Source organism: Haemaphysalis longicornis, unplaced genomic scaffold (genome assembly GCF_048455015.1).
Source record: "Haemaphysalis longicornis isolate Haplotype H1 unplaced genomic scaffold, Haemaphysalis longicornis Haplotype H1 scaffold_3, whole genome shotgun sequence".
NCBI lineage: Eukaryota > Metazoa > Arthropoda > Arachnida > Ixodida > Ixodidae > Haemaphysalis > Haemaphysalis longicornis.
This window is the reverse complement of record NW_027526335.1, coordinates 189,403,300-189,424,613: the sequence shown is the minus strand read 5'-3', so window position 1 is coordinate 189,424,613 and position 21,314 is coordinate 189,403,300. Positions and strand designations below refer to the sequence as shown.

At 46.3% G+C, this 21,314-nt stretch overlaps 2 protein-coding genes across 2 annotated transcripts in view; both read left to right on the top strand.

The window, feature by feature from the left end:
- The window catches only part of LOC144173627 (thromboxane-A synthase-like), a 51,233-nt gene extending 42,312 nt beyond the window's left edge, over positions 1-8,921 (top strand). The window contains exons 13-15 of the mRNA XM_077701970.1: positions 1,815-1,955; positions 6,197-6,362; positions 8,801-8,921. Of these exons, the coding sequence (XP_077558096.1) occupies positions 1,815-1,955; positions 6,197-6,362; positions 8,801-8,878 (385 nt within the window). The 3' untranslated portion in view covers positions 8,879-8,921. The remainder of the gene's footprint in view (positions 1-1,814; positions 1,956-6,196; positions 6,363-8,800) is intronic.
- A 10,571-nt stretch (positions 8,922-19,492) lies between these two features.
- On the top strand, positions 19,493-20,407 carry LOC144175607 (arylamine N-acetyltransferase-like). The gene is made up of 2 exons (XM_077704664.1): positions 19,493-19,778; positions 19,827-20,407. Exons 1-2 carry the CDS (start codon positions 19,493-19,495, stop codon positions 20,405-20,407), a joined length of 867 nt encoding a protein of 288 aa, XP_077560790.1.
- The last annotated feature ends 907 nt before the right edge of the window (positions 20,408-21,314 follow it).

Sequence of the window (21,314 nt, the reverse complement as noted above, 5' to 3'; positions counted from 1 at the left end):
GCCGAACGAGAAAGTAGTTCATAGGAGATAGACATCCCATCAGTAACGACCGAAGAAGTAAGGAAGGCTTTGAAAGAAATGAAAGGGGGCCAAGCACCTGGTGAAAATCAGATAACAGCAGACCTCTTGAAGGATGGCGGAGAAATTGTACTGGTAAAGCTGGCAAGCCTGTACACGCAATGCCTTATGACCGCGAGTGTACCGAAATCGTGGAAGAATGCAAACATCATCCTAATCCATAAGAAAGGTGACATGAAGGACTTGAAAAAATCACACGCCGATTAGCTTACTGTCAGTTGTCTACAAGGTACTTACCAAAGTAATCACTAACATAATTTCTGAAGCCTTAGATTTCAGTCAATATAAAAAGAAGCATGGTTTCGTAAAGACTATTCAACAATGGACCATATTCACACGATCAATCAGGTGGTACTGAACCGAGTATACTGAACCCCTATATATCGCCTTCATAGATTATGAGGAAGCATTTGACTCAGTCGAAACCTCAGCACATTCAGGCATTATGGAACCAGGGTGTACACGAGCACTATTTATGAATACTAGAGGATATTTACAATGGGTCCACAGCTACCATCATCCTCCATAAGGAGAGCAGTAAAATACCTGTAAGGAAGGGTGTCAGACAATAAGACACAATCTCTCCAATGTTATTCACAGCGTGTTTACAAGAAGTATTCAGGACTTGGATAGGGAACAGGTGGTAGTAAGGGTTAATGGAGAATACCTCAGTAACCTCAGATTTGCTGATGGCGTTGCCTTGCTAAGTAACTCGGGGGAAGGATTGCAAAGCATGCTTACCGCACTGAACAAACAGGGCAGAACCGTGGGCCTGAAAATTAATATGCAGAAAACTAAGGTGATTTGATTGTGGGGGTTTAACGCGCCGACGCAACGCAGGTGATGAGGCGCGCCGTAGTGGAGGGCTCCGAATTAATTTTGACCACCTGGGGATCTTTAACGTGCGCCGAAATCTCGTACACACGGGCGTTTTTGCTTTTCGCCTCCATCAGAAAAGCGGCCGCCGCGGCCGGGAATCGAACCCGCGACCTCGTGCTCAGCAGCGCAACGCCTTAGCCACTGAGCTACCGCGGCGGGTAGAAAACTAAGGTAATGATCAATAACCTCGGGAGGGCACAGCGGTTTGAGATGGGTGGCGAGGCAGTGCAAGTGGTAAGCGAATAGATCTACTTAGGCCAAGTTGTGACCCCGGATCCCAACCATGAGGCAAAGATAATTACAAGGATAAGAATGTGGTGGAGTGCATTCGGCAGGCATTCTCAGATAATGAAAGGCAGCCTACCACTGTCCCTGAAGAAGAAGGTGTATGACAGCTGCATCTTACCGGTACTCACCTACGGGGCAGAAACTTGGAGGCTAAGAGGGTTCAACTTAAATTGAGGACGACTCAGCGAGCAATCCAACGGAAGATGATAGGTGTAACATTAAGGGACAAGAAGAGAGCGGAGTGGGTCATGGAACAAACTCGTGTTACGGACTTATTAGTAGATATTAAGAAGAAATGGACGTGGGCAGGGCATGTAATGCGAAGGCAAGATAACCGTTGGTCATTAAGGGTAACAGAGTGGATCCCTAGAGAAGGCAAGCGTGGCAGGGGGTGGCAGAAAGTTAGATGGGCAGATGATATCAAGAAGTTTGCAGGGATAAATTGGTCGCAGTTAACACAGGACCGGGATAATTGGAGATTAATGGGAGAGGCCTTTGCCCTGAAATGGGCTGGTGATGATGACGATGAAGTAAAACTGTACAAGCCACTGTTTCATACCCCGACACAGGTTCGTGACTCGGGAGGCAACGACGGACAAGCAATACGGCAAGATCCGCATCCCTGCTGGAACTGCAGTGATGGCTGCGGCAGAGTACATCCAACGGGACCCTCGGCACTGGGAAAAGCCAGACTCATTCGACCCGGACAGGTACACTGCTAAGCTCTTTCACCCTTTCCCTGTCAATTTCACCTAAACAATCTGAGAGGATACTTTCATCCACCTAAAGTGTACGTTCGACGAAGAACTGCAGTTCTTTGCGTCCTGGGAAATTTACAGAGAATCAGGCATCGTAAAAGAGACCTGGAAAGTTTTCCCTTAGTAAAAGAAAGCGAACAAAAGTGGGAAAAGAACTCATGAACACGACGAAACCACTCCGACACGAAGACACAATTACGTTTACAGTATGGACATATTAAATTGTTGATAAATTTCTGAGTTCCAGTCGACGTGTAGTCGGGTCGGCGGTGTTCCATTTGTGCACCGTAATTGAGATACAAAGACACGACGGGTTTTTTTTTTTTTTTTGCGATCTCATCCTGTGCACAAAAAATATTCATCGACTGGTATTAGAACAAGCGCCTACGCAGGCAGATCATATGCACGAGGAACGAGGCTGCAACATTGCCTTCGTCAGCCGTTAGTGGGCGCTGCTGGGAAATAGCTTTAACTCTTTCGGGACCGCCGGAAAAAGTGATGAGAAAGGGAGGTCTCGGTACAAATTTTTTTTTACATAAAGCAAAGGTACCATCCTGCCTTAGCATATACCAAAATGCAGCTAATTATATGTTCTTTTACATACAATACCAAGTTTTACTTCAACACTGACGATAGAACCATGAAAAAATCTGAAAGTAAGAACTTCGTAAGAAAACTAAAGAAAAATATGGAAAAAAGCGTAAATATAAAAATATTAAAAAAGAATAAAATTATTTCAGGATATACAAAATCTAACAAAATGCTTTGTTTCTTCATTGAAAAAGTTTGATGCGACTAGGTGTGACTGGTTTTTTGTTTTGTGTGTGATCTCTTTGGCACTAGGGCCATGGCTACGTCGTCACCCAGGTACACGCCGGGCTCTTGTCTTGGAGAAAACTTGATCCGTTTCTGCGCTGGTGGCAGGAGATCACCACCATAGGTAGTTAACACCCTAGCGAATAAATATAAACCAGCCAGAACATAGTTTGAGCGCACATACCTACTCCAGAGCCAATTGAAACCGAAACCGACACCCACCTTTGAGCGCGATTTGATGTTCCAGGCTGATCGACACCCGAATCCTCACTCGAGCTGAAATCCGATCTCTAAAGCCGCATTTCGACTCTTCACTGCCACTCTCATCGTTAAAATCCACAGTAGAAGGCGAAGATATGCGAGCTGAGAAGAGGCGGACTTCTTATCGCGCTCGCACGAGTATGACGCCATGTTTGTTTACATTTGAAACGAGTGCCCGTCAGAATAAAATATCTGATGCGTTGCCGCCTGGCGATAAAAAAAGAAACTTCACAAAAGAGAAAACTCCAGTTTTCAAACTATCTCCTAGATGTCGCTAGGTGTTCCATCGAGCGAAAATTTGTATTCTGCAGGCTCGCGAAATCATCGATCATATGTGATCGATGGCCTATGGAGCGGTCCCGAAAGAGTTAAAAGAGTGTCGCTTAAGCGCTACCACTTTCAGTTCATTCGCTTTTGCTGAGTGGTTGTACTCGCTTTTCTTTGTGTGCGTCATTTCCACCTTGCATAAAATAGCGATGGTAAAAGCATACGCTAAACTATTCAGTTGGTTGCGATATCGTCATGAAATGAAAAGCACTTCATATATGACCACATATTCTATACCGTTATATGACTTACCTATATATACCTGTATGTGACTTATACCTATATATATTTGTAATGCCTATGACGTATACCTATATGAACTTATGACGTATATGACCTATATGAGGTAAGGTGCCTGGTTTCCTAAGAGCTCTTTTGCACAAAGCTTAAAAATTGGTACAAAAACGATGAATTCTTTCATATATTACTCTATTGCGACCAGCTGAAAAATAATTTGAACTAAAAAGGCGTATGACCTCTTATTACTTATCTTTACAATTCACAACGTTTTTACACTTTCCGAAAAAATAAGTGTTAACGCTGTTTCTCTGCCTTCAAATGGTGAAAAAGGAAAGTTGTTGCACATTGAAGGGCAAGGATGTCGGACAAACAACGCAGGAAAGGCGACAACGAAATTTTTCTTATGACAAAACAAGACAACATGAGCTCTTGCATATTGCATCTGGGCGGAATCAGTTATTGGCAAAGACACAATCTATGAGTAGTGTACCTTTGACACTGATAAAATGGTGTTGCAGCAAAGCTGACCAACTTTTCAAGGACAGCTGTAATCGTCCTTGGCCAATCCTCCTTCGTAGGTGTACACACTAATAGAGGGTGTCTGTGCTATTCTCCCTATCCTCACATTTGACAAACTTTGCGGGCGTAACCCGACAATTGTTTGTTACGGCGGCAGCGGCACATTCACTGCCAGGGCTCTGAAGAACGATACTAGCCAAAATGTCCTGCCTATGACTCACAACTCGCACACTCAAATCTGGACAAAATTTCCGGGATTAGCGGTTGCATTCTTTCTTCATCAAGCAGTTAGTCACCCGTGCGTTGAAGGGGCGTGCTTGCATGCACTACCGAAGAAGGCTTGAATTTCCACTAACATCAACCTCAAGAACAGTTACCGGGGCACCTCCGGGGAAGTATCAGAATTGCCCCTCTTGAAGTCTTGAACGTCATTGATGTCCTCGTTGACTTCAACTTTTGACGGCAGCTGCCACTGCCTGCTGCCAATCCCCCTGAGTGGGTGTTGTACGGACGTGTCCCCTTACTAATGTACGAGGCAACTGAGTAGTCTCACTCCATTTGAGGCTAGAATTTTGCGTGACCTCATCACCGATGACAGAAATACTTCCTTCCACCTCGCTTCGCCTATACCGTTCACAGTAGGCGGGGGAAAGGGCCATTAACCGCCTTCCGAGAAACCATTAACTCTTGCAACTTCGGGTGCCAGCCGCCATAGTCATGGATCACTCCTCTTGGGTCTGCGAATTCTGGAAGAGGCTTTTGATGACGATCTCCACACACCGCGGGCACGAAAGATCCCGGCGAATGCGACATTACGACCTTTCCTCGAAGAGGGTGTGTTGCCATTTTATAGCTACGTCCCGGGCGACTTTCACGTGACCAATCCAAACCCGTTCAAGAGATGTCCAGTAATATCCTGCTTGTGGCCAGGCGTACTTGACAAGGCTTAAACGCCCAATTTCTCCTTCCGACTCACATCGAGGTAAACATGAAATGGACGTAATGCCTTCACATCTAAATAATGGAGAACCGAGTTTACTCAGAAAGAATGATATTTACAGCCTCGAACTATTACGGGCTTCACATGTCTGCACTATGGGGTTTACTCACCCATGGGTTGGTTCCCGAGGACGAATATTGTTGGCGTGCATGGCTGGTCTCTACAGGCTTTTGTTTCTGAACGGAAAAGTCACTACGGCGCTAATTTGGACGAGTTGGTTACTAACTAAGGAATTCATCGTACTAGCGAACATTAACGCAGAGACAAAGGTAAAGGGGAGACGAAACACACGCTGGAATCAAGAGTCGCTTTCTATGGAGCAGCTATGAATGGGCAGCGGTTTAATCACGTTTGCGGCAATCTTTATGTTCGAAGCTGCTGCTTCTGGTGCGTCTTTCTGAGCGCCGAGACCGGTCGCTACCTGTGCAACATACGCGCTCTGAAGGCCGATGCAAGTCAGTGTTGAAACCAAGGACGCGGGTTCAATTCCCGGCCGCGGCGGCTGCTTTTGTGATGGAGGCGAAAAGCGAAAACGCCTGTCTGTTCGAGATTTCGGCGCACGTTAAAGATCCCCAGGTGGTCAAAATTAATCCTGAGCCCTCCACTACGGCGCGCTTTATCGGCTGTGTCGCGTCGGCGTGTTAGACCTCATAATCAATGAAATCAATCGATGCAGTCAATGTTCCACAGATGGTGCTTATGCTGTACTATTGTGACAGTGGCACTACTTCCACGGCGTTGCAATTTCGGCAGCATTTCTTATCAGACCAGTTCTTCTTCTGAGGCGCTTTAACGCAGCAATGCTTTTTATTGTTCAACATAAATTATAACCGGCATTTGTAGGGCCAAAATAACCTTGTCGGGCCACAAAATTTTGCGTAGGTCGGTTTCAACCCCTTTGGTTTTAAAATTAATGTTAGCTTTGCTTATTATTTTAAATATTGCGGTTTCTAGAGCAGTTGGCCCTACTGCTCATCGAAAGCGCAGTGTAAACTTATACCTTGGGTTTCTCTATCCCTTTGTGCTGTAGGTTCCTACCGGAGAACAAGTCACGGATAAACAGCATGGCCATGCAAGCCTTCGGACAGGGCCCGCGCAACTGCATCGGCATGCGGTTCGCATTTATGGAAATAAAGTACACGTTCGCGCACATCCTCCGCAAGTACAGATTTGTGAAGACTCCGAATACTGACAAGGTAAGTGCGAACATTGCGCGTAAAAGCGATTTCCGGCACGCTTTTTCACGTCAGTTCGAATAACTGCAATGCACTGCGTTTAAACGAAACTCGGTAAGACAACACCGAATAACTAGAATGGACAGACGAAGGTTTAAATTCACTGTTTTTTGAGGTATCCTCATCTCGCAACAACCTTTTAGAAGGTGGGAAATCTGAGCACGGTCACGCGAAAACCTTCGCAAAAAAAGGCTTATTGTTATTTCAGCGCCCTTTTGTGGCGCTGGGAGGATCGTGTTAAGCTGTTCCTAGCAAAAGAAAGGTTGGTAAAAAAAAAGAAAAATGTCCGAATGCGACTTGCGAGATTCAGAAATTCCTTTTATCGCTTTTCATTTGTTTCGTGCATGACGTAACTTTGAGCTAAATACGACACCCATAAAATTGAGATTACGATGCGAACAAAGAATGAAGAAATCAAGAGATTATATTTTGTGGAGGTAGGAGATCAGTGAAGCTGTTTAAAATCAAGAATTGGGCGGAAGCCTGTCTGGTAGAGAAAACATGTGGCAAAAATTAAAAATGGACCATGAAAGTTTGCCAAAACTCCCCGTACGGCTCCCCCGTACAAGACTCTCATATGGGAGCACAGACTTTTTTTATACAAACTTTCATGGTCGGAGTCCGTTTTGAAAGTTGTCCAGGCGAAGCTGCTCGCAAACTATACAGAAGGGGCAGAGAATCCGAGCAGCCCACCGCGTATTCAGACTTTCGAGGCACATGAACAAAAGTTGTGCCGCATCACATGCGGCAAAACTGGCGTCACCTTTTGCATCAAAATAGCGAGAGACAAATGACATGGATGCCTCTAAAGCTTTGAGCAAATTTTAAACTTGGGACATCGCAGATGAGCGATATCTTGTCGGACCATGCAGAACTTGCCACAAATGGTCTTGCCACTTGCCACTTGCCACTATGAAACGACACCCCTTGACTTTGCTGACAAAATGATTTTTGAAGGGCCGGGGAAACATTTTTGCAACAATTATTTTCTTCCTTCGTGTTATCTGAATGTCTGCATTTCTGGCAGTCCCGAGTGTAGATTCAAAGATGCCATTTCGGCCACCAATTCTTGTGTGATTACAAGAGCAACCCATCGCTTATGTGATTCATACCATGCATTTTGATAATCGATGCCACCAAAACCGAAACGAGTAGGGCGAGGGGCAGGCCGATGAAAATTACCGCTGGTGGCATCGTGGTATTCCCACCTGCGTGCTCTGTTGTATAAATGGTAAACGAAACTTTGATGCAAGTGGTTTTCGGCATTCGGAGCCCGAGGCTAAACGTTCAGCACACTCTTTGCAAGCCCGTTTCTAGAGGGCAAGGGGACGTAACAATAAAATTATCACCGCTGTAAAGACCAGATTAAAAACACATTAAAGTTCGCATGAAATACCTGTTTGTCCAAAGTTGGGTTCCAGTCCGCTACCACTGCGTCATCTCCACACGCTTTCATCCGCGAAAAAAGCTGTTCCTTACTTCGTGGCACATATAGCGCCCTGTCCCTCCAGGCTACTGAGGATACCGAACCGTCTGTCCCTCTACTGACTTTTCAAGACATCACTCAATATTACCGGTTCGAACGACAGCACTTCCCTCCTCCGCATCCTAAACTCTCAAAAGATGAAGAATCCCTACTTCGCCGACTGCAGAGCAATACCTTCCCTCACCCAGTCCGCTTCCATCGCATGTTTCCAACGCAATTCCCGGCCGCATGCAAGTTCTGCTTACAACACGGTACTCTTCCCCACATCATATTAGAGTGCAAGCACAACCCCAACCTCCCCCCTCTTCCATCCCCCCTTCCCACCCCTGAGCTGTGGGAGAACCTGGTGACCAGCAGCGATCTGGACGTCCAGACACTTTTGACCTCCAGAGCGAAGGCTGCCGGCTCATCGCGTGGCTTCCTGGAATAAGGAACCACTCCCACTTCACCGGCTCAATAAAATGTTTCTCACTCACTCACTCCACATAGCGGATTGGCCAGGAATCAGAATCTTTGAGGGGCTAATGTAGCGCTAAACAAAATTACGAATTGGAAGAGTAAACATGTGAACGTGATGGCACGTAAGAGGAACAGGCGCACACCGGCCGCGCAGTACTGATACAAGGGAAGCTATGGCATGTGCCATTCTACTTGCTGCAATTCGCGCCAGAAAACGCGGAAACGAAAGCTAATAACAGGACATGGAAACGAAAGCGAGCAAAGAGACGAAAATATGGTGCAGAAACAAAAAAGTAATTGATAAGTATCACCAGGCTCTCGCCTTCAAAGCGCGTAAGTAGAGTTAAGTGCCGAAAACTTTTATGCCTGGACCAACGTATATGGCGAAGTGGTGTCTGCGTGTGGAGCGAATACACAGAAAATCTAACCTAATTTTCAACTGCTTGTTTTTCAGAACCCCCCGAACATTGAGAAGAGTCCGGTCATACTGAAGATCAAGAAAGGCGTGTTCGTAAAGGCTGTGCCACTGTAATATCTAGAGCTCTAAGTACTAATAAATTCGGTAGAATTTTGTACTGTGTTGCTCGCATATACTCGAGTGTATGTTTTTACGCGCTGTCGGCTTTAACCGGATAATACAGTCCTGAACAGGCAACCAGCGTGAGCTGTCAGCGCATTCCCTTTAGAAACTGCTCGTCATGGTAAATATAGATGCGCGATCCTAGTACCTCGGACTCTTGTTGAACAAGTACTCCTGTAATACTCGCAAGTAGTGCGATTTGTTTTTCAACTATACGTCCATGCATCGTATTTACCTTTCCTGCACCTTACGAACTTTCAAGCATGCTCTAGATGGCTGGCACAATATCGTTGACGATATAATGAACTTGGTAAATGAATGTACATTATACACTTTCCATAGCGCCGCGCAATGATTGAACACATATAGATGGTATAGGCACTCACTTCTTTATAGAAGAACTGCCGCGCCATTTTTGGCAAGCTTGCTCAACAACACTGCGCAATTCCTACTCAGTAATGCTCAGTTGAGTGAGAAATGCACGATTCTGGCTGGTTTGCAGGAATAAGTTCGCAAGCGCAGGAACCAACAGCAGAGATAGAAGCGTGGAGAACTCAGACCGTTCAAGAAGCAGCGGGTAGCGCAAGCGATGCATGCCCCACTACGTACCTTTCACGGTTTTCTGTTAAATCTGGTCAGCAAATATATTCGAGAGCACCTGCCGGCAAAGTTACATTTCCGAAAAAAAAGTTTTGGGTTACGGCCACACAGGGCTGCAAATATACACCTAAATAGCGAATCAGATCATTTGAAGCGTTGTACTTGAGACTTTTCACAGAAACGGACACAAGAAAGTGTAGGTTTTTTTTTGTGAAGATGGCGACATCATCATTAGCCTCTTCAAGTCCATTGCAGGACGAAGGTGTCTCCCATTGACGTCCAACCCCTCCTGTCCGGCGTTGCCCGAGTCCAATCTTTGCCACCGAATTTCCGCATTTCATCCCTCCATCGTGTTATTCGCTTTTCCCTTTTTCTAGACCCGTCCCTTGGTATCCACTTTGTTACCCTAATTGTCCGCTGGTTGTAGTTTCGCCTCACTACATGCCCTGCCCAAGTCCGTTTTTTTTTTTTTTTTCTTAATTTGGAATATGATACGATCTACTCGAGTTTGCTCCCTTATCCAGGAAGCTCGTTTCCTGTTCCTGAGCATTACTCCTATCATCCTTCGTTCCGTGGCACGCTGAGCCGACCCAAGTTTTCTCTCTAGTTGTTCGGTAAGGCGCCTAAGTTTCTGCCCCGTATGTCATCACCGGCAGCACGCATTTGCTGTATATTTTTCTTTTCAGTGACAGAGGTAGCTTAATTTTTATTTTTTGGTAGTGCTTTCCGAGTGAACCCCCCCCCCCCCATACCTATTCTGCGCTGGATTTCTTTCTCGTGGTTTGGATCAGCACTGACGGCCTGTCCAGTGTAACTATACTCTTCTACTTCTAGCACCGATTTACGTAGGCTGAGTTACACAGGCTGACAAGACGGCGACGAAGTTTCACTTTTTATGTTCGTGTCTGTGTAAAGTCCCTAGCACAAACCTTCCAAACGATGTTGTAGAAACTATAGCCCTACACCAAGCTTTAATAAAGCGAATCGGAATCGAGAAAAAAATCTTCCCGTTCAGCAGACATTCTAACCGCACTAATGTGAAACGACGTCACTCGCAACTTGAAAAATATGTCAAGCACGATTTTAGCCGCTGTATTCCTGGAAATAGCGTGCTTGCATTGCTGCCAGCCTGTAATTTTAGCCCGAACAGCATCGAGCATGTATTATAGGATTCCGCGAGAATCGAAAACCCCACAACACTGAAAGTTTCCTTTGAGACAGGTGAGAACCTTTTTATTTTATTTCAACCTTCAGAGTGTAAATTGGCGGGAGAAAACGTATAACCCGTACCATATTTTGTGGCGACATTGTGGCCCAGCTTTGTATGACTAACCAAGACCATCGGTAACATTATCACACTCAGATTGTCTCTGTTCTCCTCCTTTGTATGTGTTGCCTCAAAGAAAAAGCAGCACTTAGAGCTCCCGCTGTTTTTACAATAGAGCTGTACATGGCTAGGGTCCAGCAGATGATCTCCGCAACCATTGAGCAACCATTTTATTCCTCGACTCCGCCGAGGGCTCTTTAACAAGTGATAAGAATTCTGAAATGAAAATTGTATACAGGCAAAACTTTTCCAAACCATTAAACCTGGTTCCATACTTCTCAACATTGTTCAGCAAAAAGAAATCATTCAGCCTATTTGAGGCAAATCATCAACACACAAGGTATGCGCTTGAATTTCGCGGCAGGGAACACGAAAAAAAGGAACTGAAAACATTATTTGGACGCGAAATACAAAAAGGCTCCCTCCTGAGCCTAGAGCTCCTGCACCTTCTCGTTACACGCCGCCCAACATAAATAAAAGCTTCGAATAGATGGCGCGTGGGATGTGGAATGCGGAAAAATTTAAATTTAGCAAAGATCCACCGTGTTTACCGTGGAAGGAGCTAAACGGGATGGTGAGAGCGGGATAGGTGGACGGGGGGAAGAAGCGAGACATTTACGTGGCAGCGGTGGTGGAATAATGTCAGTGTAGACGGCGTTTGCAGCAACGTGAGCAGACGCCTGTCATTCGCCCGGAGGAAGACGTGCGGCAATCGAAGGAGCATGGCTGTTCTGTTTGATATAGTAGGCGGAGGGGCACTGGGCACTGGAAAGCCCACCAAAGCTACAGCTTCGCTGGCTTCAACCCCCACACAGTGGAAGGGCTCCGAGTTTTACAGCGAAGCTGCGTATGGCCAGGACCCAGTAGATCGTCTCCGCGGATGTAGACCAGCAATTTGGCTCAAGGTGTTCGATGTGTGTTATGCAGTTTTCCACTAACGTATACTACTTTGTTGTATTCTAAGACCGTTCGAAGCAATGAAAAGAACTGAAATTGAAACGAATCAGACACCGCCACGCTGCGGCATCAAACGTTTCCGATTATTTACAGAAGCTCTGAGAGGCCCACTCGTTGTTAGTCGAGTTCTTTTTTATGCGCATGCAGTTATCTTTTTAGCACAAAAGTGTTTTATTCCGGGATTCACGAAGATTTCACTTACGTCATATCCGTCACGGAAATGACGCCAGTACAACGAAGCAAGCGCCCCGTAGAGGGTGCACCCCTGCACCCAGAATCTTCTTGCGGGGAAGCAACCTTTAGTACTTAAGAGGACGTTATACTTAGGGTTGTTCGTTTTCGGGTTTTATATTTTAGCACGAAGGTTTTTTATGCAGGGATACACCAACATTTCACTGACGTCATATCCGTCACGGAAGTGCCGCCAGTACACCTTTGCCGAAGCGACCCGCCAGCAGGACGTCGCTCGCCAAGCACACCCACAAGACAGCCACCGACCCGCAAAGCATGATCAGCTGCAGATTTTGCTGCACATTTCACTTTAGTGTTTTGCCTATTTTTAGGACAGAGAAATCAACCACAGTTTTGTTTTTTTGCTAAAGCACACTGCACATGCATGTGTGGGTGCTTTCATTACTTCTGCTGGCCCCCGCTTCTTTGCAAGAGGGCAGAATATGGACGCTCTGCGCAGGTAGTGTAGGGAGTCAGTCCGACGCTCGGTGGCATTGGCTTGCCACTGAAAGGTCATCATTCGATCAAACGCGTCACTGCGCAATGTTTAAAAAGTCAGAAGAACAGGATGTCGGCAACGTTCGCGCAGAACTGTAGCTTGATACTAAGGCGGGGTTCAGACTGTTGCCGCAACTGTCATAATAACTTTAAAGAATGACGTCATTTCACGTCTCAGCCAACCGAACTGCGTGACGCGCCGATTTTTTTTTTTATGTCCGTAGATCACGATATGGCTTTTGCGTCGGTAGTCTAAACATGGTGCAACAAAGTTAATATAAGGTCTGCTGGGGTATCTTTAAAAATGCGTGAGCATCTCATCCCTCTCCGCGAATTTGAGGATCGAAGCGCACCCCTTGCTCCGGTGGCGGGTCTCGGGAGGCGTCGAGACGGCGCAAAGGCAGGTCACGCGCCGTGCTTTGACTTTTTTTTTATTTATTTATTTATACTGTCAACCCTCACTTGATGGTCATTACAGAGAAGGAAGCATACGATACGGAAAGCACATACAGGCATTGATACCTTCAGCAACTTGGAACAATAACACAATCGCATATTCATTGCTCGGCGAAGTAAACATCAATAGCACATTCAAATTTCTTAACGTCAGAACTTTTAACAATGTGTCGCGGCAATTTGTTCTATGCTTCTATAACATCAGGAAAAAAAGAAAGACGTCCGTGCGAGCACCGAAGGGGCGAACTGTCGCGTCATGGTTGATCCGGCTGCTGAGCTTATTCGGGGAGTGTACGTAATTCTTCCATCTATTTTTATTTGACCTTGCAATATCTGAAAGAATACTTTTAAGCGCTGCTTTTCTCGTCCAGTTTCTAGAGATTCCAAACCGCTTAGTTTTAACATCTCGGTAACCGAATCCGTTCTTGTATACTTCGAACATATAAATCGTTCGGAAAGTCTCTGAATTCGTTCCAGTTTACCTATTAAATCCTTTTGGTGGGGACTCCAGGCAGCACAAGCATACTCCAAAACAGGGCGCACAAATGTTTTATATGCAAGCAGCTTTCGCAGCATTCGGTAATTTAGCACGCGAGAAACGCAGTTTTCTGTAAGAGGCACAGCATACTTTCTCGACATGTGCATGCCATTTCAAGTCATTTGCAATATGCACTCCCAAATATTTAAATGCACACACCTGCGATAAATAATTAGGTCAATGCTGTAGGTAAATGGTAGAACGTGTTTCTTGTTAGTTATGTGCGTATATGTTGTCTTAGAATAATTTATTTTTATCTTCCATTTTGAAAATGTTTGAAAACCCTCGAGGCAATCATTAATTACATTTTGGTCATTCGCACACGTCACTAGGGCATAGATTAAACAGTCATCGGCAAACAATTTAATTTTTACAGGAGGGTAAAACAACGTCAACAACATCATTTATATAGACCAAGAACCGCAGTGGGTCCAACACGGACCCTTGTGGGACACCGGAATAAACATCAAGAGATTCAGACTCAAACCCATAAATTCGCACCAACTGCTTGCGTTTCGTTAAGTATGCCTCAATCTACTTTAAGATATTTTCGTTTACGCCTGTTTGTTTGAGCTTAAAGAGCAATTTATGGTGCGAGACCTTATCGAAGACTTTTGCAAAGTCTATGCATATCACGTCGACTCGTTCCTTGTTATCTACAGCAGCGGTAAAATCGTGGAGAGTTTGAACCAGTTGGGATAGCGTGGAAAGCCCTTGCCTGAACCCGTACTATTGCCTACATATCAGCCATTTGTCTCCAAGAAAGAATTTGTCTCACGATACTCTGGCAATTCTCCGCAGCGTTGCGAAGGCAGCTCTCTCGATGTATTCTCTCCACGCTGTCCCTCTCTCCACACATCTTTCTGTGTACGTATGTCGCTCACTCTGTTGACGGATCGACGTGGAGCGAAGCGAAAACTTTCCCGACGTGCCCCACCTATTCCTCGCGCAGAGAAAAAGCAATCTGCCCCGAAAGCGCCAGGGCTGGACCGTCATCAATATAGACGAGACAAAACAAGTCAAGACAACTTGAGAAGCCAGCAATTCACTTTCAACAATGACCGCTACGGGCGCTTTTTAAGGTATTTGAAAGTGAATGGGCTTTTTCCACACCCTTTACCCCCGCATGTGTCTTCAGAACGCTTGCATTGCCTTCGGTAGCTCCCGCTTCCCCGCTTTTGGCTTGTGCTTGGCATGACAATTGTATTCTTAAGCGGTTTTTGGGATTTGCTTTCTTTACTGTGCATTAACACGTCTACGAGCTACGAGGAAGCCGAAATCCTCTCTGTTCTGTGGTAGCCGTGTTCGGTGAAATAGCAGGCAGTGCGTGATCGTACCTGACGTTGGTCATGCCGCAGTCGAAGGGCGTATGACTGAGCGGGTAATATGCCGTCGCGAAGTTTGTAGCTCACGAAAAAAAGAAACAAAACGTACTTCGACGAAGACAAGACATGACAGATACGGGAGCCTGTATCCGTCCTATCTCGTCATCGTCTCCTCCTGTTTAACTTCACGTTTTCTTTTTTCTTCAAGTATAAACCAACTCTCTCAGCAGCAAAGTTTTGTTAAACTATAGCTCACGGTCGGTGCACCGGTTCACCACGAAGGCGACGTTTTTATAGGCACACTCAAAAAACTTTCCGAACTCTTCAAACAACTTATTATTTGATATAATGGAAAAATTATAAAAATAAGAGTCTCTAATGAGTTTTCCCCCCAAATATTAACATTGTTCGTAACTACCATTTTGGCCGCAAAATAGCAGGAACAACCGTTCCGGCCTAAATAGGCTTTACTTCCTTTTTTTTAAATGCAGAGCATTTCAGTAACTCACGATGTCACCCGCGTTGACGTCCGTAGTCGTAGTCCGCACCCCTCCCCCTACACTATATAAAAAAATACTATCCGGCGCCTGGTTTCGACCCCTCGACCCTGCGGGCGGAACGCAATGTACATGGTGCTCTACCCACTGCGCCACAAAGCCGACACAGAATGGGAGGCTACGAACGCGCCTTATATCCTTGACTCATTCAAACTACGTCAAGAAGCTGCTGATACAACGCATTCACTACCACCAACTCCCCAAACACTAAACGTTAACGCAATACACCCACCCCCTATGCGACGCATTTACTCGAGTCCCCCTCGCGGGGAGATGGGCCCAATTTTTTTCTTAGTTTTAAAACAGCCTGTCTTATTTTCCACCTACATAATTGAACACTATTCTTCGAATTTTTGCGGCACTTTGTTTAAATTTGCGGTCACTAAAGCGTTTCAATCCAAGCCAATGACGAAACTAAGGCGAGCGCTTGATGTAATGGCGGCCCATGACGACAGAGACGGCCTTGATGTGAGACGCATAGACGCTAGCGCCAGATTCCTCTCTGGTGTATATTGTAAGAAACTCTGTGGTATAAACCAACTCGCTCAGCAACAAGCTTTATTACACTGTAACTGACGGTCGGTACACCGGTTCACCACGAAGGCGACGTTTTCGTATGCACGCTCATCCCCAAGCTCTTCAAACAACGTAGTGTTTGAAATAATGGCAAAATTTATAAAATAAGAGTCTCTATTGAGTTTCCTTAAAAACATTAACATTGTTGTTACCTACCAGCTTGGCCTCCAGAATAGTAGGCACAATCGTTCCGGCAAAAATACGTTTTATTTTTTTTTTCTTAGCTTTAAAACAGCCTGTTTTATTTTCCATTTATATAATAACACACCATTATTTGCGTTCTTGTGGCAGTGTGTTCGAATATACGGCCACTAAAACGTTTCAATGAAATCGAATGACGGAACTTAGGCGAGCGCACAGTGTAATTGGCTACCCATGACTACACAGACGGCCTTGATATGAGCCGCATAGACGCTAGCGCCAGATTCCTCTCTAGTGTATATAGTAAGAAACTCTATGGGCACGCCGGGCACAACTTGAATCATCATCTGGGCCTTTATGGCTGGCATTCGGTAGCCGCTGCCAAAGCGCAAAGTCACCGAATGGTCATTCACTGCCATTAGGAAACGAATTTGAACTCCTCAACAACGTACCCAAGCCACGACTTTCACGCGCGAGGTAAAGAAAGTGAAAGGCTTGCAGGCCACGCAAGCCCATTATCCCCCCCTTGGGAACACCTTGTGATTAGCAATATAGGACAATGGCGTTACCGGCCACCGTCTTCCAAAGAGACACCAATTGTGTTTATCATAATCGCGGCCACTAGCGCGTCTTTTGGTGCGGGGAAGGTCCAGTCGCGGTGTGTGTAGACTTTATGCAAAATTAGGGCAATCCTTGCTTATCGTGGCGATTACCGCCAATGCTATCGAATTGTACCACAATTTTCTCATGAACACTGAGCGACGTCTATTACTGCATCACACAGAACGTAAACGTTTGCGCAATAGGTGCATTGGTGGAGTTTAGAAATTTTGTGGATTCTCACCTGCACCAAGGTGAGAACATTTTTCTCCCGAGTTAATTCATTTACGTCGGATCGATTGCTTTGTCCTCCCTTTCAACCGATAGAAGACGCCAGTTGTGAACGCCTACTATAGAGCTTGCGTTGTGTTATGACCTAATCAAGGTGGTAGAGGATGCGAAATACCGCGTATGCGTAACAACGTCCACAACGCTTGATTTGGTTTTTCGATCGTCATGCCGATACCTTCTCTTGTTTGTTATGAGGTTGTATATATCTCGGCTGGCTATAACATGTCTCTGTTATCTTTAAACTTAACTGCAGGCACATCTCTTTCTGCTTCGCAAAGTTCGTTGCAGATTTCAAATTCCTAATGACACTAAGCAGTTGACTTCATAAAATAGTCCTTCGACCAATTTTTAACACTTCATCAGTCTGGAGCCAATACGGACCTTTTGTGTTCGAGCACTGCCGAACAGTAATCGCAATGTGTCCCTCAACACCGCAAATCTGTCGCGAAGACAGCCAACACTCGGGATGGTGAGATAAATCATAACCACAAAAATGAATACGACATGGAAACCCAAAGCCTTTTCACGAGCCACACCTTACAATATAATGAATTCATTCAATACTTATGTGAACAATTAAAGTTAAAAGCTGCAGGGAGTACAGAGGTTTTATAGCACTGCACTAATAAATTTCCTACAGAAAACCCGGAAATTGTTGGCGCTAAGTTAATTTATTGGCAAGGTACAACTCGTCAATGTGGATTAGAATATCAATATTACGGTAGACAGCTTCAACGACATTGTATCGTCCGTCTTTAAGACGCTAATGGTACAGTTTCGCACCTTTATATACCTCTGATATCCCCCAATGAAGGACATTTAACTTACTGAGGAAGAAATTCTAAACTTGCTTCTCAACAATAATACAAAGAAATCATTTGGGATAGATGGAATCCTTAATGATCATACGCAGGTATGCGGAGCTTACTACCAAATATCTTGCCATAATATTTCAGTCATCTGTTACCTGACTGTTTTCCCACTGCATGAAAGCGCGCAGAAATTGCACGTATAAACAAACGCGGAACTACAGCAGACGTTACTACTCATCGACCAGCTTCCGTATACACCATATCGCATAGCTCTTGTTCGAAGTGATGTGTTGCTTAGCAACAGTGATAAAAGCATGTCAGCAAGGAGACGATGCAGTGCGTGTGTGGTGTATGACACGTGTGTTACGCATACGGGCGCGCAGAAAGATTTGGTTTGATTCAAGGCGTACGAGTTTTTCGTACCCCTTGCAATGCATCCAAGTCTGCGGTCAGCCAACGCGCATCTTCATCGCGACAGGCCCGTGTGCGCTACAGTCTGGCCCGCATGAGAAGGAAGTGCAAGCCATCAGCAGCAGTAGAAGCACCCTCCCAAATTTTGTAGCGGAAGCTACACTACGCTACGTCAGGCAGTATTCCCGGGGTGACCAGTTTTGCCCTTGAGCGCTAGAGGTCAAAAAACACCCCTTTCCGCAAGCGCCCGGCCCAAAGCAGCAGCCCGATAACGGGGAGAGATAGGCAACGGGGGAAAGATAGGCGAGGAGGAAAAAGAGACGTGCCGGGGACCCGTGCGCGGGATGTAGCGAAGGAAGGCGAGGAGGCCGCCGCCGCAGCGATAAGCGCGCGCCACGGAGGAAGGCCACGAGGCCACGTGCGGCGCAGAACCGTGTGCGATAGAGTAATACATTCCTGCTGTGGTCCTTCGAACAGCGGCGAGACTTAAACAACGCCGTGAGGCGAAAAACAGGAAAAACGCTACTGCTGCGTACAGCTTCGCTACTTTCAAGTCTTACGCATTAGTACGAGCTTCCTTCATTTATTTTAAAATATCACGGGAGCGACAACCGATCGGCATGCCAGCGCCTTATCACGGTGCGCAGCAGCGAAATAGGCAAGCGTACGCGCAGGCGGCCTCTTTCCTGTGCAAGCATCGCCTCCAAGACTGTTTCCTTGAGAGCGATGTACCCCCAACCTGGCTCTTCTGCGCGACTTTACTTATGAGGAACCAGGGCTATTTGAAGCACATGCGCATCTCCAATGCGCACTCGATTTTTCTTGCGTATCATTTACCCGGCGAGTGCGTCAGGCGCGTTTACGCTCCTTCGCTACCTTTGGTGGCTAGCGAAGCGGCTTTCGCGGATAAGGAAAGCAGGGGGTGTGCTGCTCTAAGGAGAACAGCCTATCAGAACACTCATGCAGCAGCCAGTTCTATGCGCGTGCCCCTGCGCTCACCTACTTCACCGCTGGACACCGTGATAAGGCACTGGCATGCCGATCGGTCGCCGCTCCCGTGATATTATTAAAAATTTGGAAGGGTGTACGACTTCCTTACGACTGCTTTTAGAAAAAGAAACACGCTTGCGGCTCCGCAAAAACAACGCGCTTTCGTGGCCCATTTTGCTTTGCCTCGACAAATGCATCCCCACTTTGTTCCCGTGCATCCGTCATTAATTCAACGAGGTCTCCAGCAAGTCGCACCATGAAGCTCGCCGGACGTCCCAAAAGCACGGACAGGGACTTCCCCGACCAGCACAAGTCACCGGCCTCGCCACCGTTTGAGCCGCTGACTCATCGCCAAACGCAAGCATATATCAACTACTTGCGGATGCCCTACGAGCCATACGGACCAGACCTGTTCACGCTGAACGCGCTTATCACCGCGCACGTTGAAAGAGTCCCATTCGAGAACCTCGACCAACTACTGGTTCGCGACGTCGACCTGGACGCTGACGTCGTGTTTTCCAAGGTAGTGGAGCACGGCCGAGGTGGGTTCTGTTTTGAGCTCAACTCTCTCTTTGGTCGTCTGCTATTAGCTCTAGGCTACCGCCTGCAACTGCGACTAGCACGTGTGCGAACTGGCGGTCCAGCCACGACACCACTGCTGGCAACCATGGACCAGCACCTCGTCCTGTTCGTGCTTCTTCAAGAAGGCACCTTCCTCGTAGACGTTGCGTTCCTGGTACAAGTCCCACACGCCGTCTCTACAGCCAGCAGCACCGTCGATGCCGACTTCGCGCAACTGCGACCCCTAGGCGACAGCGGGGTCCTCGAGCTATCTGTCCCCCATTCCCGCGTAGGACGCTCCGTACTCTACCACGTGGAACCGCGTCCGATAGCGTGGATTGACTGCGCACCGATCTGCTGGTATCTCACCACGCACCTGGCGAGCGAGCTTTGCACCAAGCTGATGGTCGCACGCTCGGAAGGGGACGCCTGGATGACACTAAACAACGGCCGTTTCACGATTAGGAGGAATGGCAAGGTGGTGCGCGCGTATAACTTCCACGACGCGGACCTTCTTCTGGACATGCTTCAAGATGAGTTTGCCATTCACCTGTGCCCAAGGGCTGATATGTTACAAGTTTGGCGACGTCTGCAAGCATTTGTGGGCTGAATTCGACAGTTAGAAGATAAACGCATGCACACAAGACAAACAAACTTCGGCGCTTCCAAGATTGAGACATGGCATGTACTAAGCTTGATTCAAAGGACTTTTTTAATTAACAACGCACTTTGTTAGTTCTATACTTTTTATAAGGATCTCTATAGTTCCAATTGTTTTACGCATATTTCAAAGTAACCTAGTCAGGATTTGGGTTCATACAGGTGTTTTCGACCAGAAGCTACGTGCCACTGATATATTTGGAGAACGGTCTTGATACCTGTACGCTCACTTATTGCGGCCTTTTATTTTTAGCGATTTTCTCTCGTTATAACCAAAAGGGACATTAGCTGCGACACACGGTGCAAGACGAAACAGCCACAGGTCACGCTAGGCGCTAATGCACGGAAATTTCATTCAGCCTTCGAGAAGCACCCTTCTCGTGTGCCCGTATTTTTATGGCGGTGCAATAAAAGGCATGGTTTTTACGCTTTTATCTGCTTTTGTATGGTTGCTGACTGTTATCGTCTGAGCAGTTGTTCGATCGAAGTGCGCGTCCCTCACGATGTTCTTACTGTCGTTCAATCTTTCCTTCGCGCCTTTTTTTTTTCTTCACCGTCATAAAGTATTCAGATGTGAGAAATGTGTTCAACCGGTTACGAAGACTAACTTAGACTTAAAGACTATCGAGAGCCGCATGCAAATCATTACGGTAGTGTCAGTGTTAGGGTTAAAGGATGGAAAACTCCCATCGGTGGTGACGCTGCTGTCGCTTTTGTGGTGTACACACCTCCGCTCTTTTTAGCGCTCGATGAATGAAGACCACGACCGACTTCATAGATAGCGACCTGCAATGGAAACTAGCAAGCCAAAAAATTGCTGCGTAGAAGCGGCGCATTTACGCATGTGGTGCCTAAAT